The sequence below is a fragment of the Haliotis rufescens genome, unplaced genomic scaffold, assembly GCF_023055435.1.
Source record: "Haliotis rufescens isolate VD_foot unplaced genomic scaffold, xgHalRufe1.0.p SCAF_20, whole genome shotgun sequence".
Taxonomy (NCBI): domain Eukaryota; kingdom Metazoa; phylum Mollusca; class Gastropoda; order Lepetellida; family Haliotidae; genus Haliotis; species Haliotis rufescens.
The window spans coordinates 4,853,055-4,880,749 of NW_025963891.1; the positions used below are offsets into that span (position 1 = coordinate 4,853,055).

Genomic DNA, 27,695 nt, shown 5'->3' on the forward strand with positions numbered 1-27,695 from the left:
CGGCAACAGGGCCTTGAGAAACTAAAGAAACTTTTCTCAATTCTACAATTTAGTTTATTTCATTTGTTAAAAACCAGGAAATATTTCTATGAAATTCTTATGGACAAACAAATTACCAAGAATGAAACTTTCCAAAATGGGAATTCCTGCTTAGGAGCGAAATCTACAAAGCAGATCATAAACATTACATTATACCATTTAGGTGAACAAATCAATGTACATTTCAGTGGTTTCAATGTCAAATATCACATCATATTCTCCCACAACTTCCCGTCTTTATATAATGGGATATGTGGACAGTGACGTGTAGCCATTGCTCAAATGATAAAGAAACGATTTTACACCTATTTTGTGATTGTCAAAAGGGTCACCCCATCTGGTCCAATACGGAAAACTGGCTTCTCAATAAAGGGAAAATAAACATTCATTTTTCAAAAGAAAACATTTTACTCAGGATACCTTACAAAACAATAATCCTGTGAACACCATAATCATGGTGCTGATAAAACTTTCAACACAAGATGCCAACTGTCCAGGATTCCAATGAGAGCTTACTCAATACTTCTCACTTACAAAATATTTTGCAAATGTAAAATATGATATGGGATATTTCAACAGGTACTGGTCAATCCGTCATTTACTTTTCTCTATATGTGTAAAATGCGCAACTGTGAAATGAAAATGCAACATAAATATGAATTTAAAAAGAAAAGTTCATAGCTTGCTCTCTCATGATTGCATATAGGGAGTGGTCAGATTGTGTGGCTCAGTTGTTTAAGGTGCTGTAAATCACTGTGCAGAATTGCCTCCCTTGGGCATGACAGGAACCTGTGAACATTTTCAGTCCTGATTCACCCTGATGATGTGTCTGGGATCATCAGCACTATACTCATGCTTGTGGGTCTCACCAAAGTGGTAAACATTAAAACCTGCATCACTTCGGGCTTTCCTCTCACATCAAGCTGACACACTGTGACTTGGCAGGAACACTGTTCACAGCAGAGACTCTGACTCCAATCAGGGTTTGTGACACTAATAACCCAGGGGGTTGAAGTGTGCTTTTGCTTCTCTGAAGACGCGTGGTCAGTTTGCACACGTTGATACTTCACACAGTTAGATTGTAGATACCCATTACATCTGCATCTCTACAGGATTAAAACTCACTCACTCACTCACTCACTCACTAGGAATTGAATTTGAAAACTGGTTTTAATTGGAATTTGAAAGTAAATACCAGTAAATAAATGAGAGTGGGTGTTTGGGTATATGTTGTACCACAATGGACTGCAGATATAATCTGGCATGTGCACTACGAAAATAAGTTTCTTTTTTTTAAAAAATTCAAAGAAAATGAAATATTTACAACATCACAGCAATGGAGCTTATACTTTGTATAGATGAAAGTGTTTATAAGGGCTTTTAGTCACCATCCTTTGCTCTCAATTCATGCCGTTGTTGATGTAGTGAAAATAAAATAACTTTCATCTCAACGACTGCCTTGCTAAATACGATGATACTTGACATGATTGTTTGCGACTCTAACAATGTTCTCTAAAGTTTAAACAATATCACAACGAGATCATACAGCCCTCTCACATCAAACAGACCACCCTACACAGCCAATTAACAGCCACTCTCCCTCGACCCAGATTCCACTACGTATCAGATGCCTCTCACTATCCTACTTCACCTGACACAAAAATATAAATGAGGACAAAAAAAGACAGTTCCATTTTCGGCGGAGAATCTGTTACGATTTTACGATCTAACAATCACTATGGGTGGCATGATATCAAACTTTTAAGGGCAAATTCTGCAGCCATAATTTTACAGAATGGCGCTAAGTGACTGGCCATTTATTTTGAGTGGAGAGCTATGATTTTGTAACAGACAGGATGTTTTTTCTGACATTGCTTTAGAACATCTCCTGGGTGAATCACAACACACTTTATTCTACCAGGGAATAGTTCTAAACCCGAGAGCAGATTTCTTTTTTTCCATACATCTTCAGGAACAAATTATTGTTTTCAACTTAATCCCACCACAGGTTACCAGATAAGTACTCCTGCTGTCATCTCAACTGGAGGTGTTCGATCAGTCATCATTTTGTTAATTAGGCTTCAATAAATTCGTTATTGGATGTTCATCCCAAACTGAAGGATTTCAGTAAAACCGAACGGGATCCATGTCTATGGTCCCCTGAAGGTACAAGGGACAGTAACATGGTGGGAAGAGGGGGGTCTGGTTGTGATTTGTTTGTTTGTTTGTTTTTTAACGCCGCACTCAGCAATATTCCAGCTATGTGATGGCGGTCTGTAAATAATCAAGTCTGAACCAGACGATCCAGTGATTGACGTCATGAGCATCGATCCACGCAATTGGGATTGATGACATGCATCAACCAAGTCAGCGAGCCTGACCAACGGATCCCATTAGTCGACTGTTACGACAAGCAAAGTCTCCTCGTACGACAAGCATAGTCACTTCTTACAAGAAGCATAGTCTTCCTTATGACAAGCATAGTCGCCTCTTACGTTGAGCATAGTCACCTTTTATGTCTGGTTGTGAGATTAGAGGGACCTGGAATTTAAAAAAAATAATAATGTTTCTGTTTTTTTGTGTGTATTGTTTTAAACTCATTGCCATGTTCATCATCAAAATACATGTTCACTTTGTATGACAATATCAGCCAGAAACTGTATTATTATCGGAATGGATATGATCTAGACTTGGTTTTGTATGGCAACCCACATAAATATAAAGAAACTGACAGAAGCATTCTTCAATCTGTGCATAATTTTATTTTGTTTTCAGACAGATTTAAACTACTATAATTTGACTTGTTACTATTCCTTTCCAACACACACTGACTATATCATTGTATTCCTGGACTCCATGGCATGGAGCAAGCTGATCATGAGAGGCATTCAAATAAGCCCACAAAGCTTGTTTGCCGACCTGGCCATGTTTATTCTCATGGAATAAACATGTTTAAACTATACATGTTCACTGGTTGTCCTGAAAAATGTGTCTACTTGAAGAAGTGATCGAATTATATATTGACCCACCAAAACCCCCACCCCAACCCCCACCCTCACACCCGCACCCACCCTCACCCTATCCCTCACCACCACCACCACCACCGTCACCACCCTCACCCACACCCACACCCACACCCAACCTCACCCTCTCCCTCACACCCACCCACCCTATCCCTCACCACCACCACCACCACCACCACCCACACACACCACACACACCACACACACCACCCACACCCACCACACCCATAGTCCACCAGAATATCAGCTAGTCAGTCCCAGGTATGAATTTTAGTCCTTTAAAGTATATATAGCATCTAATACAAACACTCATCCCTGTAGGAGTCTGGTGTTGTTGATAGATCCAGCTCTGGCTATTCACTGATACAATCACCTACTCTTGGTCTTGACATTTGTATCACTTTTATCCATGATAAATTCATGTAATACTTTCTATATAAAACAAGATAACCTTTTCTTCCTACAACCTTGGATCGGCTGAGGAGTCCTTAAATGATACATTGTTGCATTCAATACTCTTGTGTCATGTACTTGGCTTTAGGTGTTGACATTTGTTGACATTTTACTTTCTTTTTATTTAGACAATAAATTGTAGAAATTCTTTTCTTTCAATGCAACATTTGGGTACAGTTTCAAGTACCTTTCTCAACCTTTTTGATTTAAGTATGATGATTAAAGTTTGATGAAGATGCTAGTAGCTGTATCAAAACATTGCATTAAGAAATTGAAATGCAATTGGAATCCAAAGACAGTCCCTTGTTCATTAAGATATCACAGCAAAAATGATTTCATGACTCATGATTTTGAATAAAATAATATTAAGAATATCAACATTAATTTATCAATCAGAATCTAATTTTAAAGTCAGTCCTTCTATTTTTTCGGTTGAATTTCCCTTGCTCATGATATGGGAGACTAGTAATGGCGTAAAATCAATAGAAAATAGTGGTAATTTTTAAATCAAACTTCTTGGCTGCCAAAATTGCAGCTAAAACAATTGGACCAATGTCTTTCCTGTTGAACCTAATGGAGGAGAGAGAACACATTCTTGATGAAAATATGATTCTAAGAAATGACATGTTTGATATCAACATACAAGAATCTAATTTTCTCAGTTTTTCTCATCCACTCCCTCTTGCACTCGGCAGCATCACACCACTCCCTCCCCACCGCAACAGTCCCATCCTCGGCAGCATCACGCCGTTCCCCCCCCCATCGCGACAGTCCCATCCTCAGCAGCATTACGCCACTCCCTCCCCACCGCAACAGTCCCATCCTCGGCAGCATCACGCCGTTCCCCCCCCCCATCGCGACAGTCTCATCCTCAGCAGCATTACGCCGCTCCCTCCTCAATCGTGACAGTCCCATCCTCAGCAGCATCACGCCTCTTCCTCCCCACCGCAACAGTCCCATCCTCGGCAGCATCACGCCGCTCCTTCCCCACTGCGACAGTCCCATCCTCGCCAGCATCACGCCGCTCCCTCCCCAACGTGACAGTCCCATCCTCGCCGGCATCATGCCGCTCCCTCCCCACTGTGACAGTCCCATCCTCGGCAGCATCACGCCGTTCCCCCCCCCCCCCCCCCACCGCGACAGTCTCATCCTCAGCCTCATCATGCCGCTGCCTCCCCACCATGACAGCATGACAGTCCCATCCTCGGCAGCATCGCTACACACCTGGACATCTGCAGGTGAGATCTTCAGCAGCATCACACCACTACCTCCCAACCGCGACAGTCCCATCCTCAGCAGCATCACGCCGCTCCCTCCCCACCGTGACAGTCCCATCCTCAGCAGCATCATGCCGCTACCTCCCAACCGCAACAGTCCCATCCTCGCCAGCATCACGCTGCTCCCTACCCACTGCGAAAGTCCCATCCTCGGCAGCATCATGCCGCTCCCTCCCCACCGCGACAGTCCCATCCTCAGCAGCATCATGCCGCTCCCTCCCCACCGCGACAGTCCCATCCTCGCCAGCATCACACCGTTCCAACAGTCCTGTACTCTGCAGCATCACGCCGCTCCCTCCCCACCGCGACAGTCCCATCCTCAGCAGCATCATGCCGCTCCCTCCCCACCGCGACAGTCCTGTACTCGGCAGCATCATGCCGCTACCTCCCAACCGCAACAGTCCCATCCTCGCCAGCATCACGCTGCTCCCTACCCACTGCGAAAGTCCCATCCTCGGCAGCATCATGCCGCTCCCTACCCACTGCGACAGTCCCATCCTCAGCAGCATCATGCCGCTCCCTCCCCACCGCGACAGTCCCATCCTCGCCAGCATCACACCGTTCCAACAGTCCTGTACTCTGCAACATCATGCCGCTCCCTCCCCACCGCGACAGTCCCATCCTCAGCAGCATCATGCCGCTCCCTCCCCACCGCGACAGTCCTGTACTCGGCAGCATCATGCCGCTCCCTCCCCACCACGACAGTCCCATCCTCGCCAGCATCACGCCGTTCCTCCCCCACTGCGACAGTCCCATCCTCAGCAGCATCATGCCGCTCCCTCCCCACCGCGACAGTCCCATCCTCAGCAGCATCATGCCGCTCCCTCCCCACCACGACAGTCCCATCCTCGGCAGCATCGCTACACACCTGGACATCTGCAGGTGAGGTGCCTCATGAGGTGCCTCGTTAGTTAACAATTCCCAGCCTAATCGGTACCTGTCGCCAGGTGACTGTGTGGTTAGTGGAGACACATTACAACATCAAGTTTATGCGGGGTCAGGGGTCATGGCCCTTTGATTGACACATGCTATAATTCGATGTGACAAGAACTAAGCAGTCTATGTCCCGGAGGAATAGCACTGAATAATCTGGCAGTGGGTGGGGGATTAGGGCCTGGCTAATTTATATAGCTTGTCCTCACAGCCCAGCCAGATACTCACTGATGTAATGATGGGTGGGCGTGTGGATGGTTGGGTGGGTGTGTAGATGGTTGGGTGGGGGGATGTGTAGATGGGTGGATGTATAGATGGATAGAAGTGTAGATTTGGTGGATGTATAGATGGATGGATGTGTAGATGGTTGGGTGGGTGGATGTATAGATGGATGGATGTGTAGACAGTTGGGTGGGTGGATGTATAGATGGATGGATGTGTAGATGGGTGGATGTGTAGATGGGTGGATGTATAGATGGTTGGATGTGTAGATGGATGGATGTGTAGATGGGTGGATGTGTAGATGGTAGGGTGTGTAGATGGGTGGATGTGTAGATGGGTGGATGTGTAGATGGGCGGATGTGGAGATTGATGGATGTATAGATGGGTGGATGTGTAGATGGGCGGATGTGTAGATGGGTGGATGTATAGATGGATGGATGTGTAGATGGGTGGATGTGTAGATGGTAGGGTGTGTAGATGGGTGGATGTGTAGATGGGTGGATGTGTAGATGGGCGGATGTGGAGATTGATGGATGTATAGATGGGTAGATGTGTAGATGGGCGGATGTGTAGATGGGTAGATGGGTGGATGTGTAGATGGGTGGATGTGTAGATGGATGGATGTGTAGATGGGTGGATGTGTAGATGGTTGGATGTGTAGATGGGTGGATGTTTAGATGGGCGAATGTGTAGATGGATGGATGTGTAGATGGGCGGATGTGTAGATGGGTGGATGTATAGATGGATGGATGTGTAGATGGGCGGATGTGTAGATGGGTGGATGTGTAGATGGGTGGATGTGTAGATGGGTGGATGTGTAGATGGTTGGATGTGTAGATGGGTGGATGTGTAGATGGGCGGATGTGTGGATGTGTAGATGGGTGGATGTGTAGATGGGTGGATGTGTAGATGGGCAGATGTGTAGATGGGCGGATGTGTAGATGGATGGATGTATAGATGGATGGACGTATAGATGGATGGATGTGTAGATGGGCGGATATGTAGATGGGCGGATGTGTAGATGGGTGGATGTGTAGATGGGTAGATGGGTGGATGTGTAGATGGGTGGATGTGTAGATGGATGGATGTGTAGATGGGTGGATGTGTAGATGGTTGGATGTGTAGATGGGTGGATGTTTAGATGGGCGAATGTGTAGATGGTTGGATGTGTAGATGGGTGGATGTGTAGATGGTTGGATGTGTAGATGGGTGGATGTGTAGATGGGTGGATGTGTAGATAGGTGGATGTTTAGATGGGTTGATGTGTAGATGGGTGGATGTTTAGATTGGCGAATGTGTAGATGGTTGGATGCGTAGATGGAGGGATGGATGTGCAGATTGTTGGGTGGGTGGAGTTTTTGTATAGAAATCCGTCTGGAGCAAATGATGTTCATGAGGTGGAAGGGGAACTGAATAATATATATATTTTGTGTCATTACTGAGTATTTTTGAATTACTGCATCAACAGTACAAGTTCTCCATATGGAATGGGCTTACTTTCACAAAGGTACATTTTCTTAACAACTAATGGGCCTGCTTGTACCAAGGTTAGGCCTTCAGCAACCCATGCTTGTCATTGAGGCAAATGACGGGGTCAGGTGGTCAGGCTCCCTGACTTGGTTGATGCATATCATCATATTCCGATTGCATGGATTGATGCTCATGATGTCAATCACTGGATTGTCTGGTCCAGACTTGATTATTTACAGACCGCAGCCATATAGCTGAGTGCAGTGTTAAACAACAAACAAACAAACAAACAAATTGGGACTGCTTGGACCAAGGTATATGTGCTGGATGGACAGTTTGGGCCAGGTTCAGATACCAGGCAGCTAGGCACTACTCAATATTCTAGTAAGATTCATCGTTCAAGGATTCTCTTTGATGTGTCCAGCCAATAACGCAGTCTCGGGAGAAATCAATCCGATCACTTTCTTTTGCCGATATCCTTTTATCATATATTAAAGAATGATATCGTCCTTTTGGTTACAATTATTTTGGAAACTTTCCACCACTACAAGTCAGTTAATCTCTTACGTGTGCAGGACCTGTCGCTGCTGTGATTAGAGAAAGTGTCAAATTACCGCTGTCGCTGGGGCCGGCCTGCTGTCAATCACACCAAAATACCCAGCAGCGGCAGACTAGACTAATACACTTCTTTTAATTTTGATCTTCTCAGAAGCCATTTGAATTATGGAGGGTGTATGTATGCAAAGTATGAGATCTATCAGTGGGAGGGACAGGAATTCAGACGTTTGATTCTGGAAGGGCTGGAATTCAGACGTTTGACTTGGGAAAGGCCTTGAATGCATGTTTGACTTGGAAAGGCCTTGAATGCATGTTTGACTTGAAATGGACTTGAATACATGTTTGACTTGAAATGGCTTGGAAATGAGAGGAAGTGCCTTGAAAAGGCACACAGAAATGACTGTTCAAGATATTAAGCCTGGATATTACATCTGCATGTTTTGATATTATGACACTAACACTCGATTACTGGTCACCCTTGACTACAGCAGGCTCGTCTTCATGCGGCTGTATGTTCTTGTAGCTGATTATATATACTACTCAAAAGAAGTAAAGGACCAATGGATTCTTTCATGACAGATTAACTTTAGTAATATGAAAGAATCAGGTGGTCCTTTAATGTCTTAAAAAGTCCTGACATTTTGTGACCGACGTTTGCATGGTAGGGCTGGGACGAGTCCAAATTTACTACCCAGGTACCCGACCCCTATTACCCGGCCCTACCTGGGTACCCACTGCAAGTCTCAAGAGTAGGGAACAAAATGTCCAATTGGTCATTGTTTTACTGCAGCCGTGGCTAAAACTAGTTAGATGCATGCATCAAACAATCAGATCATGCATTCACTGAGGTTGACTGAAGCTTTATCTTTACTCAAACATCTACAAGTCAAAAGGAACGTGTGCATCATCAGAAAGAAATGTGAACATTAGCGAGTGTAACCACTGAGCTATAGTGAGTTTTTGTCATTTAACAATATTTCACGTGACTAGCCACCGGTCCGGGTAGTCCTGTGGGTACCCGGGTCCTACGCAGGACCCACCCGACCCGAGTACCTGAGTATCCCGTCCCAACCCTAGTAGGTAGGCATCATGAAATAGGCTTGGCCTTGCCTCATTTCGTGTTATGAGACAAAAAGTTGAAACTGAAAAAACAAGAAACTGATTTGATATTTTTTGCCTGTTGGTTTTCATTTGTTTCCCATGACTTTGTTTTGATGTGGAGTGTGATTGATAGATCTCACCCTGAAGTGCGGTGTGACATAACAGCCTCTCACATGACCTGATCCCGCGACGTGACCCCGTGACAGGGCCTCTCCCACCAGTAGCAACGAGGAACACTACCTGATAATGACAACAAATTTGACCATAAAAAGTGTGTTAGATGTATCAAGTGGTTGTTACATGTTTGTATTCCCTGCTCGTGTGTAGCAGAGTATGTTTGCAGCTTGCTTCCAGCGTGTAGTATATGCATCGTTTCGCCACGGCAGAACCCTGACGTCACGCCTGCCCCTCTCACACCTGTCTCCAGCAAATGTTCCGCAATCGGTTGTCTTGTTTGCTTACCTTGCGGAACCCCAGCTCTGTTGTTTTACACATAAAACATTGATTACTTTGTGTTCCAAGTTGTAGTTACAGCGGCATGTCAAATTAAGCTGCGTTTGACTTTACAATTTGTTACCTGTCTCAGTGCCGCCATTTACCACTGGTCTGAGGGTAGCAGACAGGTCTGTGTCGGAGTTGGCAATTGGCTGAATATCATGAAGTGTCGCTGACATACTCCTCCACTGGAGGGATGTTCTTTATTCATTTTTTATGTTAGTGATTAATTCTCCACAACCAATCGATTATCAGAATGTTTCGTTTTGTATTTCTTGTATTTTGAACCTGTGGGTAGAATACGTCTCCAAGAATTTGAGCCTGGTCCAAACTCGGTTATTTAAAATGTTCACTCATCCACCCACCCACCCATCCACTCACCCACCCACCCACCCACCCACTCACTCACTCACTCACTCACTCACTCACTCACCCACCCACTCACTCAGTTACTCACTCTTGTATTAAAGTTATAGACATTTCATTGAAATAGGCAGTAATTCTGATTCACTTACGCTTCAGGCAAATATCAGTGACTAATATTTGTGTTTTCGCTACTCGAATGAATCAGATCTACTGCAGGTTTCTAGTCAGTGACAGACATTTCAATTGTGTTTTAAGATACATTGTTGTATGCCCACATTCATATGATGACATTACACGTCATGCCCGCAGTCATGTCACAAGGCCAAATCCCACTCACTATGTGAGATCTCGCCTAGTGTCTGGGGGAAAGGGCAAATAGCTGAGGCAATTTTTATATATTAGAAGAGTGTGACTTTTTTTCTTTTCTTTTTTTTTATATATTTTTCATATATTTTTTATTTTCCGAAGGCTGATATGTTACATTTAATATACAATGGATGACACATGTCTTTTGAACAAATAAAACAGCTTGAAATGGACAGCAGACATTAGATTAGGCTATATGGCAGTAGACACACATTATGATACTTCATAAATATTATAAAATGTTATCTGCAAGTGGTTTCCATTTCTTTAAGTTATGATGTATGTTTCTTGTAATTGCTACAGATTTTTTTATTTTGCATACAGATGATATATACTTTATGCAGCATTCAAAAGATGGTTTGACGCTTTTAATATTTGATATAGGAATATGTCTTTTTGCTAACAGTAATATGTGATGATGTAATTTCATATTTTCTTGAAATTACAAATATGAAATCCCAAGAAATTTCAAGCAAATATGAAATTACAGTAATATGTGATGATGTAATTTCATATTTTCTTGGGCCTGTGAAGATCCGGGGTAGAATAGGTCTTCAGCAACCCTTCCTGCCGTAAAAGGCAACTATGCTTGTCGTAAGAGGCGACTAACGGGATCAGGTGGTCAGGCTCGCTGACCTTGTTGATGCATGTCATCGATCCCAATTGCGTAGATCGATGCTCATGTTGTCAATTACTGGATTGTCTGGTCCAGACTCGATTACTTACAGATCGCCGTCATATACCTGGAATATTGCTGAGTGCGGCTTAAACAACAAACAAATCATATTTTCTCCTATCAGCAAAACAGAATGGAAAATGCTGTAACATGAAACCTATCTTGAAAGTTCTCATTCAGTTGCTGTTCCAGTACTCTCCAGAAACCATTGATATCATCCCATGCAATATAAACATGGAATATACTTTCACTTGAAGATTTACAAAAAGAGCAAATATCATCCGCAAGTTTCATTTTACACAATTGCTCTTTTCTGTAAATAATCTTATGATTTAATTTACACTAGAATTCTATCAATTTAGTGTCTCTTGTAAATTTCTGTATTGATTAACTATATATAGACGAGTGTGACTTCCACAATCTGACTTGCTGAGACAAAGACTAATCATGAAGTTTTGCCAGAATTTGACGACAAATAGAAGTCACTTGCCATTCCTGTCTTTGTTTACTGCAGCAAATCACACATCCTCCTGTAGTATGAGTCAGGAGTAGGTGTAAGGGGTATTTATGTCATTGGAAACCAAGGGTCGTCCAGGGCAGGGACGTCAAGGGCAGGGACCGCCATACAACATGGCTCCTTGTGTTGGTCATCACCCTGAATATTCGATAATCGGAGCTCGCAGATTGATTATTAATTGATTATTTAGGATCGGACTTGCTTTATTGATTACATATATTAGTAGTCAATAATTGTTTTGAATGTCCAGATGAATTATTTAACCGAATATTCGATCAATTGCTCCATAATTTATCCCATGATTTCTATCTGGCCATGTTGCAGAATAGTCGCTCTGATCGGGATGGGCCTTAGATTTGACAATCCGTTATGGATATTTAAATGTCATCATTAACATGACATGATGCAACAACTGCTAAAATCTGCAACAAATCAGTTAAAGATCTGAATCTGAGCACTGGTCACACAACAAGAAGCCCATGTAGATCAATGTCTGGCTCTTCTGAACCAGAGGTTCTGTTGGCTTGTAGATAGTGTAGGTTGTCAAGACAATACCTCATCTGAAACTTGATACCCCAGAAACATCTAAACATCTCAGGAATGTATTCACATGGGATTTATATCATCTCTCAAGTCACAGGAATGTATTCACATGGGGTTTATATCATCTTTCAAGTCACAGGAATGTATTCACATGGGATTTGTCTCATCTTTCAAGTCACAGGAATGTATTCACATGTGATTTGTCTCATCTCTCAAGTCTCAGGAATATATTCACATGTGATTTATAGCATCTCTCAAATCACAGGAATGTATTCACATGTGATTTGTCTCATCTCTCAAGTCTCAGGAATATATTTACATATGATTTGTTTCATCTCTCAAATCACAGGAATGTATTCACATGTGATTTGTTTCATCTCTCAAATCACAGGAATGTATTCACATATGATATGTTTCATCTCTCAAGTCAGGAATATATTCACATGTGATTTGTTTCATCTTTCAAATCACAGGAATGTATTCACATGTGATTTGTTCCATCTTTCAAATCACAGGAATGTATTCACATGTGATTTGTTTCATCTCTCAAATCACAGGAATGTATTCACATATGATTTGTTTCATCTCTCAAGTCTCAGGAATCTATTCACATGTGATTTGTCTCATCTCTCAAGTCTCAGGAATATATTCACATGTGATTTGTTTCATCTTTCAAATCACAGGAATGTATTCACATGTGATTAGTTTCAACTCTCAAATCACAGGAATATATTCACATGTGATTTGTTTCATCTCCCAAATCACAGGAATGTATTCACATGTGATTTGTCTCATCTCTCAAATCACATGAATGTATTCACATGTGATTTATAGCATCTCTCAAATCACAGGAATGTATTCACATGTGATTTGTTTTATCTCTCAAAACACAGGAATATATTCACGTGATTTATATCATCTCAAAACACAGGAATGTATTCACATGTGATTTATATCATCTCAAATCACAGGAATATATTCACAAGTGATTTATATTATCTCAAATCACAGGAATATGTTCACATGTGATTTGTCTCATCTTTCAAGTCACAGGAATATATTCACAAGTGATTTATATCATCTCAAATCACAGGAATGTATTCACATGTGATTTATATCATCTCAAATCACAGGAATGTATTCACATGTGATTTGTCTCATCTTTCAAGTCACAGGAATATGTTCATGTGAGGTTTGTCTCATCTCTCAAATCTTGGAATATGCTCACTAATTTCTCATCTCAATAACACATCAGTAAAGAAATATTGATTCATTTGCAAAGCCCCCAGAATATGTTAAGATGGAGCGACCAGGACAAGGGCTTGTGATTCATTCAAGCAGTGGATGGTGTCATGGCTCCCTGTGTGACTGGGACATTATGAGAAGCAGCGTGAGACTGGCACCCTTGTCATCGGCAGCAGTAAGCCAGAGGCCCAGGGACTGATTTTATGAGGGCTTTGTTGACTTTTTGCTCCCCTTCGATTTGACTGACTCCAGGTTGTGATCAAAGATTTAAATATGAATTGCACCAGCATTTTCTCTGTTGTTGATGGTAGAGAATATGTGCCTGGTAGAAAATATGTGCCTGGTACGCATGGTTGTTGTTGTATAATATGTGATGTAAATATAGTTGTTTGCTGCTGGAGTTATGTGATGGAGCAGGAGATTACTTTTACTGAATACCTGTGAAGATCCACATTGGCATAGGTCTTCACCAACCCATGCTTGCCACAACGGCGACTGTGCTTGTCATAAATGGCCACTAACAGGATCAGGATTGTTTAATTGTTGTTTAACGCCGAACTCAGCAATATTCCAGCCATATGACAGTGGTCTGTAAATAATCGAGTCTGGACCAGACAATCAAGTGATTGATAACATGAGCATCGATTTACGCAATTGAGATACGATGACATGCATCAACCAAGTCATCAAGCCTGACTACCAGATCCCGTTAGTCGCCTCTTACAACAAGCATGGGTAGCTGAAGACCTATTCCAAGACATTCAATCTGTTGTTGTGAGGGTAGGTGGTTGTTCTGATGATGTTGCTGCTGTTGCAGGTGAGCTGGCCTGTGTGGGAGATGATGCTGCACCATCTGATGGGCACCGGGGAAACAGACACCCTTGACAAGCTGATGGAGGTGAGCTCAGTCGGTCACAACACACACTGACCCCTCATTCCCTCTGTAGTGTAGTGTCTGACATCCACCCCTCAGTCCGCCATTCAGGTCATAGTTATGATTTCTTGATGTTACTGAATGTTTCTTTTTAGCAGTCTTTTGTGAAATATTCAGTGGGGCGGTGGGGTAGCCCAGTGGTTAAAGCATTCGAAGACCTGGGTTCAGTTCCCCACATGGGTACTTGAAGCCAATTTCCCCCGCCATCACTCACTCACTCACTCACTCACTCACTCACTCACTCACTCACTCACTCACTCACTCACTCACTCACTCACTCACTCACTCACTCACTCACTCACTCACTCACTCAGTACTTGAGTGGACAAACTGGAGTCCTTTCATACAACTCTGTTGGGTGTTATTCAGGAAGCCATACTGTGCTGTCGAGAAGTCAGCAGACCTGCAAAGGAACTGTATCTGGAATGGGCCTTCTTGTCCCAGGGCATCATACATGCTCGGAAGGTGTATGAGAGGTGAGTGACTGATACTACCAAAAGCATTGAGAATAGGATCGGAGGCTGGCTAGTCAGGGAGAAGATCGAAGATGGGCTAGTTGGGGAGATCTGAGACAGGCTAGATGGGGAGATCTGAGACAGGCTAGATGGAGAGATCTAAGACAGGCTAGTTGCTGAGATCTGAGACAGGCTAGATGGAGGATCTAAGACAGGCTAGTTGCTGAGATCTAAGACAGGCTAGTTAGGGAGATCTGAGACAGGCTGGTTGGGGAGATCTAAGACAGGCTGGTTGGGGAGATCTAAGACAGGCTAGTTGGGGAGATCTGAGACAGGCTAGATGGGGAGATCTGAGACAGGCTAGTTGGGGAGATCTGAGACAGGCTAGTTGGGGAGATCTTAGACAGGCTAGTTGGGGAGATCTAAGACAGGCTAGATGGGGAGATCTAAGACAGGCTAGATGGGGAGATGTGAGACAGGCTAGTTGGGGAGATCTAAGACAGGCTAGTTGGGGAGATCTGAAACAGGCTAGATGGGGATATCGGAGATTGGCTAGTTGGGGAGATCTGAAACAGGCTAGTTGGGGAGATCTGAGACAGGCTAGTTGGGGAGATCTGAGACAGGCTAGATGGGGAGATCTGAGACAGGCTAGTTGGGGATATCGGAGACAGGCTATTTGGGGAGATCTGAGACAGGCTAGTTGGGGATATTGGAGACAGGCTAGTTGGGGAGATCTAAGACAGGCTAGTTGGGGAGATCTGAGACAGGCTAGTTGGGGAGATCTGAGACAGGCTAGTTGGGGAGATCTAAGACAGGCTTGTTTGGGAGATCTAAGACAGGCTAGTTGGGGAGATCTAAGACGGGCTAGTTGGGGAGATCTAAGGCAGGCTAGTTGGGGAGATCTGAGACAGGCTAGTTGGGGAGATCTAAGACAGGCTAGATGGGGAGATCAGAGACAGGCTAGTTGGGGAGATCTGAGACAGGCTAGATTGGGAGATCTGAGACAGGCTAGATGGGGAGATCTGAGACAGGCTAGTTGGGGAGATCTGAGACAGGCTAGTTGGGGAGATCTAAGGCAGGCTAGTTGGAGAGATCTAAGACAGGCTAGATTGGGAGATCTGAGACAGGCTAGTTGGGGAGATCTGAGACAGGCTAGTTGGGGAGATCTGAGACAGGCTAGTTGGGGAGATCTAAGGGAGGCTAGTTGGAGAGATCTAAGACAGGGTAGTCAGGGAGATCTGAGACAACTGAGGCTGGCTTGTCCGGGAGATCTGAGACTTCCAGTGGGTCTGCCTGAGAGATGTATGATTTTAACATGATTTGTCATGCACAGTTTAAAGGCAAGGTTCTCAATTGTTTCTGATGTTCTTGTGCTGAGGCACTGGGCACCATGAAGATGCTGGCTACATGACTGAACACTTGAAACATTGGGGGACCAATTGAACTTGAAACATTGGACATTGATTGTCAAAACTACTGACTGGCAATGTTCAATTACATCTTGTCTCATCGTTGACTCGGTGATTCTGTATTTTGGGGTGCTGGTTATAGCTACATGGTCCTGTTTCAGATTGGTTCCGCTGAAACCGGTGTCTCTTGACTTCTTCACAAAATACATCAACATGGAGAATTCCCAGGTGAGTTGGTGATGCCCCAAGCTTCCCAGCAGTGATTGTGGGTTAGAATAGGTCCCCAGCAACCTGTGGGTCATAAGAAGCAACTTGATGGATCGGGGAGGTCTTGATGAGGAACTTCTTGTCACTGCAACATTACAACATTACACGCACACAAAACACCACTCGAGTGTCTCAACCAACTGCAACAAAAGAAATGTACAATCATTATTTACTGGCTGTTATCACACAGGTGTGCAGTATTACCTGTCAGGTAATCTATTGTTCTATTGAACGTCCTGTGAGCTGATGTCTCCCCATCACTGCAGCACCGGGGGTGGTGAGGGGGTAATTATGGCCCTGAACACTATCACTGCCATGGCCAGGAAGTCAGATTCCTGAAATATCTTAATACATGGCACGGCTGTCTGCAGGCGTCTCGAGACATGTGGTTGGTTTGGTAATGGGTGGATGGCATGTGCAAGTTCATGCCAGGTAATGTTGTGTTGTGGAGGGTTGATTGAGGTGGGGTCCTCCGAGGTTTGCTGGCTCTATTAGACATGCTAAACATGTGTGTTGCAATCAGTACCAGGGCAGTGTCTTGACTGAGTGAGTGTTAAGCAAATTTTAGCATGAATACAATGGCTGACCACGGCTGACCACGGTACTAGAAGATGCACAAGGTGGTACAACAGAGTGAGTGAGAGTGAGTGAGTGAGTCACGGTTGGGGAACTTGAGGATGCACGAGGTGGTACAACAGAGTGAGTGAGTGTGTGAGTCACGGTTGGGGAACTTGATGCACGAGGTGGTACAACAGAGTGAGTGAGTGTGAGTGAGTGAGTCACGTTTAGGGAACTTGAGGATGCATGAGGTGGTACAACAGAGTGAGTGAGTGAGTGAGTCATGGTTGGGGAACTTGAGGATGCATGAGGTGGTACAACAGAGTGAGTGAGTGAGTGAGAGTGAGTGAGTCATGGTTGGGGAACTAGAGGATGCACGAGGTGGTACAACAGAGTGAGTGAGTGAGTGAGTCACGGTTGGGGAACTTGAGGATGCACGAGGTGGTACAACAGAGAGAGTGAGAGTGAGTGAGTGAGTCACGGTTGGGGAACTTGAGGATGCACGAGTTGGTACAACAGAGTGAGTGAGAGTGAGTGAGTGAGTCACGGTTGGGGAACTTGAGAATGCACGAGGTGGTACAACAGAGTGAGTGAGAGTGAGTTAGCGAGTGTGTGAGTCACGGTTGGGGAACTTGAGGATGCACGAGGTGGTACAACAGAGTGAGTGAGTGTGAGTTAGTGAGTGAGTGAGTGTGTGAGTCATGGTTGGGGAACTTGAGGATGCACAAGGTGGTACAACAGAGTGAGTGAGTGTGTGAGTCACGGTTCGGGAACTTGAGGATGCATGAGGTGGTACAACAGAGTGAGTGAGTGAGTGAGTCACGGTTGGGGAACTTGAGGATGCATGAGGTGGTACAACAGAGTGAGTGAGTGAGTGAGTCACGGTTGGGGAACTTGAGGATGCACGAGTTGGTACAACAGAGTGAGTGAGTGAGTGAGTCACGGTTGGGGAACTTGAGGATGCACGAGGTGGTACAACAGAGAGAGTGAGTGTGAGTGAGTGAGTCACGGTTGGGGAACTTGAGGATGCACGATGTGGTACAACAGAGTGAGTGAGTGTGAGTGAGTGAGTCACGGTGGGGAACTTGAGGATGCACGAGGTGGTACAACAGAGTGAGTGAGTGTGAGTGACTGAGTCACGGTTGGGGAACATGAGGATGCACGAGGTGGTACAAGTGAGTGAGTGAGTGAGTGAGTGAGTCACGGTTGGGGAACTTGAGGATGCACGATGTGGTACAACAGAGTGAGTGAGTGTGAGTGAGTGAGTCACGGTTGGTGAACTTGAGGATGCACGAGGTGGTACAACAGAGTGAGTGAGTGTGAGTGACTGAGTCACGGTTGGGGAACATGAGGATGCACGAGGTGGTACAACAGAGAGAGTGAAAGTGAGTGAGTGAGTCACAGTTGTGGAACTTGAGGATGCACGAGGTGGTACAACATACCTTTTAGCACGTCATCACTTTCTCAGCCCAAACCAGCATGTGGGTAGACCAGGAGATACAGGTTTTGTTCATCATACCTAAGAATCTGGTTCGCTTCTCAAATAGGTAAATTGTTTGATGTGGGTTTTTTATATACTGCATTGTTGGTAAAAGCTATGTAACCACTAACTCCCTGCTAGACTTTCATTGCTATCTTTACCCAGAGATGTTGCATTGTTGTCTTACTGATTGTTTCAGTCTGTGTGATGAAAGTCTGGATTAAGAATAGATAATATTGTCAGGATTGATTTGAGTGTAATTTGTAAAAACATCCTCTTGGAATTAAAGTAAAACAAATAACAAACAAAAAGATGCTCAAGATAAATATATATTTTCAATCAACTTCAGCAACTTTCCTATATATTTTACACTTAAAAAAATGAGCATAGGTTCATCCATAAAACAAAATAGATTGGAATATATTTTATTAGTTTTCAGCTAAAATACAAAGTACAAATTGTCTTAAATAAGTACATTTTAGAGGTTAAAATAGAATTATTTACATTTATACAGTGTTAAAGTTACAGTTAATGTAATCAACTATTAGATTTGAGGAATTAATTCTTGAAAACTAGACACTGATATCAGTACCATTTTCCACAGTAGTCTCAGCATCTTCTGGCTGCATTCAACAGAGTTGTTCACTGAACACTGAGCGACTGAAGCTGCGAAAGATGGTTAAGTACCATGTCAGATTAAACATATAAACCATCACATTGGCCATCAATATATTATTAGTTGTAAGGAAATATTATTAGTTGTAAGGAAAGTAACTCTCTAGATGAGGCTAGTGGGTTGAAGTCTGATGGGCTGTTGGTGTATTGGGGGATTAGATGTTGCTATCCTTTCCAAGCCCATGGAGAGACTAAATTGAATTTGACTAATCTCCAGTAGAAGCAGCCATGTTTAGTTAAGAGGCTTTACGGGCTAGGGAAGATTTATGGCCTACTCCCCGCTTGTTGAGTGCCCGGTCATGAAAAGAGGATTGAGAAATCCACCAGCTGTTAATTACCTACTTACTGGGCAGGGAAAGAACCCGGGAGAGGTTTATGAGATACTAAAGCTTGTATCACCAGCTCCTGGTGGGATAAAATACTACCCATGTAAACAAAACTGTTTGTTGACAAATAAATGAAAGTACAAATTTTAACCTGGTGTGACATTTATCAAGGCAATCACTGTCTGAGGTTGTTGGACTGATGTCTAGATGTCAGGGAAGTACTATATACATACCTCTCACCGACCATTAAGTGTTGAGTCATGCCCCATTTAAATCTAATTTCCTATTCAATACTATTCTCATTTTTTTCTTTATGGTAATTTTGAAATTTTCAGAAATCGTTCTGCAAGTGATGTCTGCTAAGATGTGTGTTTTCGTTGTGGGATTCTGTGCAAATCACTTCTTGTACTAGTTGTTAAACCCATGCTCACAGAAATCACTTAGACGGCTTATTTCGTTTAAGGTCATATCAGCTGACAATGGTGCAGGTTCATTCTGTGTTGATTATAGAACAATTTGTGCAGGCTGCATGCTTTCCCATAATGAGAATTGATCACGATTGATTGGCAGCGCGTAATTTGCGTGCTGAGTTGCCGAGCTCTCGATGAGACCGGCACCAAACTCCACTGAATAATCCAACTATAAAAACCTATCTTTGCATAAAAAAGACGTCATTACCAAATTCCTGAAGTAAGGTTGATTAGGAATAAGCACTGCTATGATGGATATTAACGGTCATAAAACGCTTTGATTAGACAACGGAGCCCCGACTGTAAGTTACGGGGCGATGTACGAGAGTTGAGGACACCGGGGTAGTGTGTAATGGATTTCTTAACTCTCCCAGATTGTGTTCCGGCAGGTGCAGAGTGAATATGAACAGAATTAATCCGTCTTGTCATGGGGAAGGCTCAATATGTCTTAAATGTGGATGCGCGGTCAAGTGAGATATGGGAAGATATGGACCTTTCTACGCCAGTGGAAAATGGTTTTCGAATCGTCTTCTCCCAAGGGCAAAAATATTCATTGAATATCAATAGCTGACATGTTGTAAAATGGTTTGATCATTATAATTTTGTTATTTTGATGAACGGTCCCAGAGATGTTCTGTTCGATCAGTGTTCAGAACATGATAGAGTCATATATTTACTTTGTGTTTTGAATTATTTCAAAATGTTTCTAATAACCTATATGTGTTGTTAGAACCAAATTCCCGATCACTGTTTCATGTATTGCACTGAATTATTATCATCGTTTGGAGGCTTGTGGCTCTGTATAATACACAGGTTACAAATCAGGCGAACTTAAGCAGCTCAAGGTGGTGGAGAGTAGGTGGATGGGTGCAATCTTGACTTCAACAAATGCTACATGTGGTGTCACCTCAAGCAAATTTGTTCGAAACTGAATGGGTACCCGGTAGGATGAGATGGTATTGTGACTAACCCTTCAGGTTTAAGGCAGCTCGAGTTGTATACTCCCCATGGAACTGATAAAGAAATTTGCGTGTACACTGATACACTGAACGGGAATGATAATGTTGAGCCATAAGCATACATCTGTGGGTGGACTCTTCACATTACAGATGCCTGTTGTTATCATTATTATCAAACTCGTGTTCTCTGTGGGTTGAAGAGTCAACTAGAGGTTCAGACACACAGAGCGTTTCATACGCTTGCCGTAAGAGGCTAGTAACGGGATCGGGTGGTCAGGCTGATTTGGTTGATGCATGTCATCATATCCCAATTGCATGGATCGATGCCCATGTCAATCAATGTCAATCTCCTTTGCTGAGGGTGTCTGGTCAAGACTCGATTATTTACAGACCGCTGCCATATAGCTAGAATATTGCTGAGTGTGGCGTTAAACAACAAACAAACAAAACAGATGGTTTCACCAGCATCACTTTGGACGTTTCACACACTAAGCATCTGTGCCTGAGATATGTTTGAAGCAGTGTGGAACTGTCCAATGTGCCAGTGCGGTGATATTGCTACAGTACAGCTTAAAACAGCACATCCCCCACTCTCACGTACACCTTTCTCTTTATAATGATTATCAAATAGGCCACTCCCTGTGCTACTGCTTGAAATGGTAGCACAGCCCAGCAAGTCCATTTAATGCATCTTTCACAATTTTGGGTCAGTTTTTGGTTCAATGGATTACAGTTTCTGTTTGAAGTTATCCTGTTTGGTAGACAGGTGGAGGAAATAAATGGATAGAGCATCTGCCTTGAGAGCAGACGGTCAGTGGTTCAATCCCCGGTCGCATCATACCGAAGGACATCAAAAGATGACACTTGATACCCTACCTGGTGTCCAGCATTAAGTGCCACTCACCCAGCCCACACCAAACACACACACACACACTCTCTCTCTCACACACACACACACTCTCTCTCTCTCACACACACTCTTTCTCTCACACACACACACTCTGTCTTTCACACACACACTCTCTCTCAAACACACACACACTCTCTCTCTCTCTCTCACACACACACACACACACTCTCTCTCTCTCTCTCTCTCTCTCTCTCTCTCTCTCTCTCTCTCTCTCTCTCTCTCACACACACACACACACACATCATATATTAGTGCATTAATGAATGTGACGTTAAACTCCATGTCACCTCACCTCTTGACATGGTTTTGTGTATTGGAATATTCAGGACATTGTACACGTGGAGTGCACTTGCTTTGTGTGTTGTACACCCCACAGTGAGGGGAATGCATCAGCAGGGCAGCTCCCTACTCCTGTGCCATCCCAGCAGATGATAATCTGGACAGAAAAAGTGCCACCACCCTTCACTGCAGCAACACACGCAGCCTGTCACCTACACACCGTCTTAGTGTCAGACCAGGTCTTTGCTGGGGGGGTCAGAGAAACAGTGTTCTTTAATGTCGGCACAATCTCCTTGGAGTTGAATTAATACTGATCTCTGTAACATGCTCAGGTCGGACACCAGGCAAACAGGCGGCTCCTTAGATGGCTTTGCTTCAAGTTCAGGCAGTGACGATCACAGTTCTCGTGCTCGTGGTTGCTGTGATGTTTAACACGATGTCAGTTGCTCCCTAAACACCACTTGTTGTCCAATCTAGTGCCAGGAGAAGTCTTCCCTGACATAAATTTCATTACAAGTTAACGATGCCCTTGGCTCCACCATAGGCTAATCTGTCACCTCCTCTACCACAGTGTGATATTAGCGAGGGTTTGATTTGTTGGTAGCACGGCCTCATGGGACGTGAGTAACGTCCAGTAGTCAGGTGTCGGCACATTCTCGTAGAGTTTGTTGGAAACACTGCAATCACACTGATGCCAAACTTTACAATTTGTACAAATCAATACCGCCTTTCCAGTCTATTCATTTATCAAGATGTTTTAAAATGGTGTGAGGTGATTCATTATGACGGATGTTCTGTAATAAAGTTGACACAAAGGAGGCTGAATGCTGTTCATGTCGATGTCACCCAGAGGAGGGGAGCAGGATTTGATGATGTGATAAAGTCAGTGTGTTTTGACAAACATCTCATCATTATTTCTTGCAAGTTGGGTTTTAAAATGTTAAATTTAGCAACATCTGAATGACAGTTAACAGAGCTCTGAATTGAAACCCCACATGTGTCCCTATCCCACCACTATCACTCGTCGTTATGGGGCTGGAATAATGCTGATGTGACATTAAATTTTAACTCACTCACTCTCTCCACCACTATCAGTGATGCACGCTCTCTGTAAGGTATACCAGCACTATCAATCATATCTGTTCTATATTCATCTGAGGTGCCATGATTTGTTGTGCAGTGCTCTCCCCTTGGCCATGCCAGAAAGCTACAATCATGGGTTCGAATCCCGGTTCACCTTGATTATGTTTCTAGGTTTGTCAGCACCATACCTATGCTCGTGGGTTTCACCAAATTGGTAAACATCCAAGACTTGCATCACCTCAATCTCATCCCACATGAAGCTGAAACGCTGTGATACAATTGGAATACTGTTCAAAGCGGTGTTAAACCCAACTCACTCTCACCAAGTTTATATACCAGCACTATGAATGATATATCCTTCCTGTTCAGTGTTATACCTTCTCTATTTTATATGTGATATATCTTCCCTGTTCTATATGGGATATACCCTCTCTATTTTATATGTGATATTTCCTCCCTGTTCTATATGTGATATATCCTCCCTGTTCTAAAAGTGTTATATCTTCCCTGTTCTATATGTGTATATCCTCCCCATTCTATATGGGATATACCCTCTCTATTTTATATGTGATATATCTTCCCTGTTCTATATGGGATATATCCTCCCTGTTCTATATGTGATATATCTTCCCTGTTCTATATGGGATATATCCTCTCTATTTTATATGTGATTTATCCTCCCTGTTCTATATGTGATTTATCCTCCCCATTCTATATGGGATATACCCTCTCTATTTTATATGTGATATATCCTCCCTGTTCTATATGTGATATACCCTCTCTATTTTATGTGATATATCTTCCCTGTCCTATATATGACATATCCTCCCTGCTCTATATGTGATATATCCTTCCCGTTCTATATGTGATATCCCCTCTCTATTTTATGTGATATATCTTCCCTGTCCTATATATGACATATCCTCCCTGCTCTTTATGTGATATATCCTTCCCGTTCTATATGTGATATACCCTGTCCTATATGTGATATATCCTTCCCGTTCTATATGTGATATATCCTCTCTGTTCTATATGTGATATATCCTCTCTGTTCTATATGTGATATCTCCTCTCTGTTCTATATGTGATATCTCTCTCCTGCAGCCGAAACCGAAGCTCAAGCACCTGCGGCAAGGGTACGAAGATGCCGTGCAGGAGTTTGGCAAGTTCCAGCCAGGTAGGCTCAGTGTGTGGATTCATGTGTTGCCCTAAATCAGTTGGATGAGACAGTAGGTAAAGCCACCACTGTATGTAATGATTTCTTGGGCCTTCTTAAATGGTATCAAAGGGGCTGCTTCTGGTTTTGCAAAGTACTTGCAAACACTATATTTGTAACAGAAAGCCTGACTAGGGCTTTAACTGATCTGGATTTGGGGGTGTTCTCTTTAACATGATGTCTCACCCATTTTCAGAAACAACACATTTAAACATAAGTAAGTGTGAGCCTTGGGATCTACTCCTGGTTAGCATCCAGTGGCACAGGAGAAGCCACAAGGAAACTCCTTGTGATGACCTGCCAGATAGTGTGTGTACCCTAGCAGTTCACACTGTAAGCCTGCACCCTGTAGCTACACAGAGTCATAAGTCTATCATAAAGCCTGGTGTCACAATGCAAGGTCTCAGAACCCTTAGGTCTGTGTATTCAAGACTCAGTTATGTGTAGATTTAACATAGCTGTGATATTGCTGACGTTCAGTGTCAAGCTCCATTGTTCGTAATCTAGCCATGGTATCCTTGATATTCAGATCTGTGGATAGATGACCTCCACCAAGAAACTAGAGTGTTTGTAATCTAGCCATGGTGTTCTTGACCTTCAGATCTGTGGATAGATGACCTCCACCAAAAAACTAGAGTGTTTGTAATCTAGCCATGGTATTCTTGCCCTTCAGATCTGTGGATAGACTACCTCCGCCAAGAGACCAACCACCCAAAAGGTAGTCCGGAGGCTACCATCAACATCCACAGCCGTGCCCTCAAGATGCTCCCTGGGACCCTCAACCTTGACTTTGTCACCAAACACACCCTGCTGCAAACAGGACGCTTGTAGGACCAACAGCAGGATGGTGTTGCAGCGAGTTGCGAGGTGTTGCTCCTGAGGCTGACATTGTGTACGATGAGGTCACTATACTCAGGCCGATGAGGTCACTATACTGAGGACGATGAGGTCACTATACTGAAGATGATGAGGTCACTAGACTGAGGACGATGAGGTCACTATACTGAGGATGATGATGCTCTGTCCCTGTTGAGGCTATCGTATATTGTCAGGGTTAGGTAGTGCTGTACAGTTGGGCTGTCAGGTTAAAGCTGTTCTCATTTCAGAATGATTTGATTTCAATAAAGATTTTCAAGAAAGAACACCATAGCAATCACAACCATGTGTCAATCATTGACTGCATACTTGACCTGTTCTCTCTGTTCTATATCTGACAGGAGGATTTGTGTCACAATGTTTTTCTGCTCTATATTTTAGCAGAGTATCCTTTCTTCTTTGAGCATTCCTGGCTCTGCCAGACAGTGTCCCATTCTGCCTGGTGGTCAACATGACAGTTCAACAAAGAAACATCATTGCATTTGATAAAACTATTCTTTTAATAAAACAGTGCTTCATCATATGCATTTACTTTATTTTTTGTCAACATGTAACACTTTGTGCTGGATTGACAGCAGGCATCCATGTGAAGACAATATGTCATTTAGATGTGTCTTAGCAACTTGAAACTCATCAAATAGAGTTTGTTGGGTGTCAAGCATTCGTACCTTTGTGACTTGATTGAGACTGTATGTCGTAGGACTCTCTCTCTTTCTCTCTCTCTCTCTCTCTCTCTTGATCTCTCTCTCTCTCTCTTGATCTCTCTCTCACTCTCTTGATAGATCGAATTACCTGTCTCTGCCAGGTAGATGGACTTACCTTTGTCCGCCAGGTAGATGGACTTACCTATGTATGCCAGGTAGATGGACCTATGTCTTCGTGACAGAAGGTGCTACGAACAACTGTCAGGTAGTAAGACACCAGAATTTGTAAGTTATAAAAATACGTTATTCTCACCAAGATCCTATCCTTCCCTAGGGTTTATTACGAAGCGCATGACACGAGGTTCATGGCGATGGGGAAAGCTCTGCCAGGTAGACAGACCTACATCGGCCATTATCACACATCTACATCTACATCTACACGAGAGATGTCTGTGGCCGGAGGGCGTTGTTAACTTCCAATCCCTGGACAGCGGGCAGTGTCCGTCCGCAGATACCCCGTCTAGACATAGCTTACTGGAGCTTACTGTTTGATGAAACAGATTAGGTGGTCACTCACACCACACTCTCAAATCTGTCTCCCTCAACTCTCTCTACAAGTATCCAATTTAGGAAATACAAATGTTAATTGTAAAAAAAGGTATTTAAGAAAGCAGCTTAATTGTAAAAATGCTGATGCGCTAGGCAATATAAGTTGAGTAATATTTCTTTTCAGCCAGTGATGTGTCATAAAGTCAAGCTTGTATATTAACAGAAGATGGGTTTAACCTCCGGAAGAACATCAAAAGCTTGCAGTCGAGTTCAAAAGCCTCTCAAACTGGTCAATATTAAGGAAATGACAATCGAAAACTTGGACTCAGATTTGTTTTGGGCAAATATTGATGAATTGGAACAAATGTACAGACCCCAACATCACATTCGCCACTTCTTGCTCATTTCCGTAACCTGCACAACAAGACTATCGGTATGAGACGAGTTGGTAACGAATGCCGAGCGACTCTCGTAACCGCCTTCATCACTTCTTGTAAACAACACATCTTTACGTAATCTACAATTGTGTATAGTTTTCAGCAATATTCCAGCAATATCACGTCGGGGGACGCCTGAAATGAGCTTCACACATCGTACCCATGTTGAAAATCGAACCCGGGTCTACGGCGCGACGAGCGAACGTAACCACTAAACTAGTCTACCGACCCATAACCTCCAAATAGGAATGGCGCATGTTGGTCACGAATGGGATATCTGTGTGGGAAAGAGGTGGTGCAGGTCTTAGACGTTTATCACTTTGGTGACACCCGCGAACACAGGTGGATGCTAAGCAACCAAGATACACAATATGGTATTGGAACCCACGGTCATAGGAATTTTGGCAAGCCAAAGGGACGCAACTCTGCACAGCTCTTTAGACCACCCCCCTCGAAGGGACCTGCAGCATAGGTCATCGTTCGCTGATGGCATGGACCGTCATCCACACTGTCACCCACTGGTGAGGGTGACCCAGACTCGACTTCTTTTCACACACCCAAACGATGAGTGAGTGAGTGAGTGAGTATGGCTTTACGCCGCTTTTAGGAATATTCCAGCAATATCACGGCGGGGGACACCAGAAATGGGCTTCACACATTGTACCCATGTCGGGAATCGAACCCGGGTCTTCGGCGTGACGAGCGAACGCTTTAACCACTAAGCTACCCGACCGCCCCCCAAACGATGAACAATCTATTGTTGAAATTGTCTTGTAATAATAAGCAAAACAATATTCATGCTTATCATTAACTTTAAATCTTCAGAAATCATTTCGGAAAAAGGTTATGAATTATGCTATGCAATTGCCTGGAAATATGAAGTT

At 43.5% G+C, this 27,695-nt stretch overlaps 1 protein-coding gene across 2 annotated transcripts in view; it reads left to right on the top strand.

Moving 5' to 3' along the window:
* LOC124142744 (U3 small nucleolar RNA-associated protein 6 homolog) overlaps positions 1-25,702 on the top strand; it is a 174,020-nt gene extending 148,318 nt beyond the window's left edge. The window contains exons 18-22 of one of the 2 annotated variants that reach the window (XM_048400765.1): positions 14,102-14,182; positions 14,588-14,694; positions 16,244-16,310; positions 24,194-24,266; positions 24,835-24,899. In XM_048400765.1, the coding sequence (XP_048256722.1) occupies positions 14,102-14,182; positions 14,588-14,694; positions 16,244-16,310; positions 24,194-24,266; positions 24,835-24,884 (378 nt within the window). In that variant the 3' untranslated portion in view covers positions 24,885-24,899. Of the gene's footprint in view, positions 1-14,101; positions 14,183-14,587; positions 14,695-16,243; positions 16,311-24,193; positions 24,267-24,834; positions 24,900-24,978 lie in introns of those variants that run through there. The other variant, XM_048400764.1, reaches the window with a different exon arrangement.
* Positions 25,703-27,695: the final 1,993 nt, after the last annotated feature.